Source organism: Condylura cristata, unplaced genomic scaffold (genome assembly GCF_000260355.1).
Source record: "Condylura cristata isolate star-nosed mole 26May11 unplaced genomic scaffold, ConCri1.0 scaffold00009, whole genome shotgun sequence".
Lineage (NCBI taxonomy): Eukaryota > Metazoa > Chordata > Mammalia > Eulipotyphla > Talpidae > Condylura > Condylura cristata.
In genome coordinates this window covers 1,465,611-1,467,111 of record NW_004567110.1, presented here as the reverse complement: position 1 = coordinate 1,467,111, position 1,501 = coordinate 1,465,611, and the positions used below count along the sequence as shown (strand labels likewise).

Below are 1,501 nucleotides of genomic sequence, written 5' to 3'. Positions count from 1 at the left end.
ATGGCCGCGCTGACCCAGCGGGACAGGCCCGGGGGCAGGGACATGAGGGGCACGGTGGACATGAACATGTTCTTCAGAGCCAGCATGAAGTCCTGGCTGCCCGGGGTGGGCCTCTGCGTGAGGAGCCCCAGCCGCTCCCCGAAAATGACCAGGTTGCTGACTGCAGGAGAGGGTGCTGCTGAGCCGCCCCCAGCGCCCCCCGCCCCCCCGCACCCCCCCTCTGCGCGCACCCTCCATGGTGTAGTGGAAGATGCTGGGCTGCACGTCCAGGGTGAGGCTGCCCCGGGCGTTCTGCAGCACCTTGGCCCGCAGGACCTGGGAGAAGTCCCTGGCCACCCTGTCCACCATCGGGGCAAACTTGTGCACGGCCTGCGGGGACAGCACCTCGGGGTTCAGCCCCATCCTCTGGGAGCGCCACTCAGGCCCGTTCCTGTGGGCAGAGGCAGCGCTCAGTCCAGGCCCCGTCTCCTCGCCAGAGGCCTGGAGGGCCGAGCGCAAGCATGGCGGGGTGGGCCGCCACGGACCCCGGGAGCCGCTTGGGGTCTCCGGGGGCCACATGAGGTCTGCTGGGGCCAGGTGGGGTCTCCGGGGGCCAGGTGGGGTCTCCTGGGGCCGCGTGGGGTCTCCGGGGGTTGCGTGGGGTCTCCGGGGGCCGTGTGCTCAGGTGGGCTTTTTGTCCGGGTTGCTGCTGCCTAGATGTGCCCCGGTTTCTGCAAACTCCCCGCAGGCGCTCAGCGGGGACCTTCCCGCAAGGGCGGAGGTGGCCACGGGCCCTCCCACCCAGGCCTGCCGCACAGCCCTGCAGCTCGGCCTGGCCACCGGCCTCGCCCTGCACAGAGCCCGGGGCCAGGGTCCGGCGCCTCGGAGACGAGGGGCAGGCTGGCACCTCTGCAGTTCATGAGGAGACACCTGCTCCCCCCCGCCGCCTGCACCTGCGGGAAGCCAGGGCACACGGCGGGGCGCACAGGCACACGCGTGCACACGCAGCACCCAGGGCCCAGCAGGGCGCACGCAGGCAGGCCGCCACAGACACGGCCACACCAGGCGGAGACACTGCGCGCGTCCACAGCACACACAGCACAGGGCCAGCTGCGGGCCCCGCCCCCGGCACCGAGGCCCTCCCCAGAGACCCGCCCGGAGCCCCGGGGCCCTGGGCGCTGGCCCCCAGGCCGTGCTGGCCCGGGCAGTGCCCTGAGGGGCAGCCTGTGGCCTGTGCAGAGGGGCGGTGCCCGTCCCCTCCTCCTCACGCCCCAGGCAGCACCCTGCCCCCCGCCTGGGCACCCCACGGGGCGGGCGCCCCTCCCGCCACCCAGAGGGCCCGCTCCAGCCCCGCGACTCACATCAAGAACACCCCGCACGCGTGCCCCCGCTGCTGCCGGTAGGTCAGCCAGGGCAGCGTGGGCACGCGCCGGGGGTGCGGGCCGTCCGTCCGCTGCAGCTTCTCCACGTCCTCGGGCAGCATCAGCGACACCGTCTGCCTCCCCCCCACGCTGAGCCTGCG

General features: G+C 73.7%; 1 protein-coding gene across 1 annotated transcript in view; it reads right to left on the bottom strand.

Annotated features, from left to right (window-relative positions):
- Positions 1–1,501, bottom strand: part of LOC101622172 (cytochrome P450 11B1, mitochondrial) — a 6,423-nt gene that overhangs the window by 2,315 nt on the left and 2,607 nt on the right. The window contains exons 2-4 of the mRNA XM_012722881.1: positions 1,341–1,496; positions 231–430; positions 9–160 (exon numbers count right to left, since the gene is read on the bottom strand). Of these exons, the coding sequence (XP_012578335.1) occupies positions 9–160; positions 231–430; positions 1,341–1,496 (508 nt within the window). The remainder of the gene's footprint in view (positions 1–8; positions 161–230; positions 431–1,340; positions 1,497–1,501) is intronic.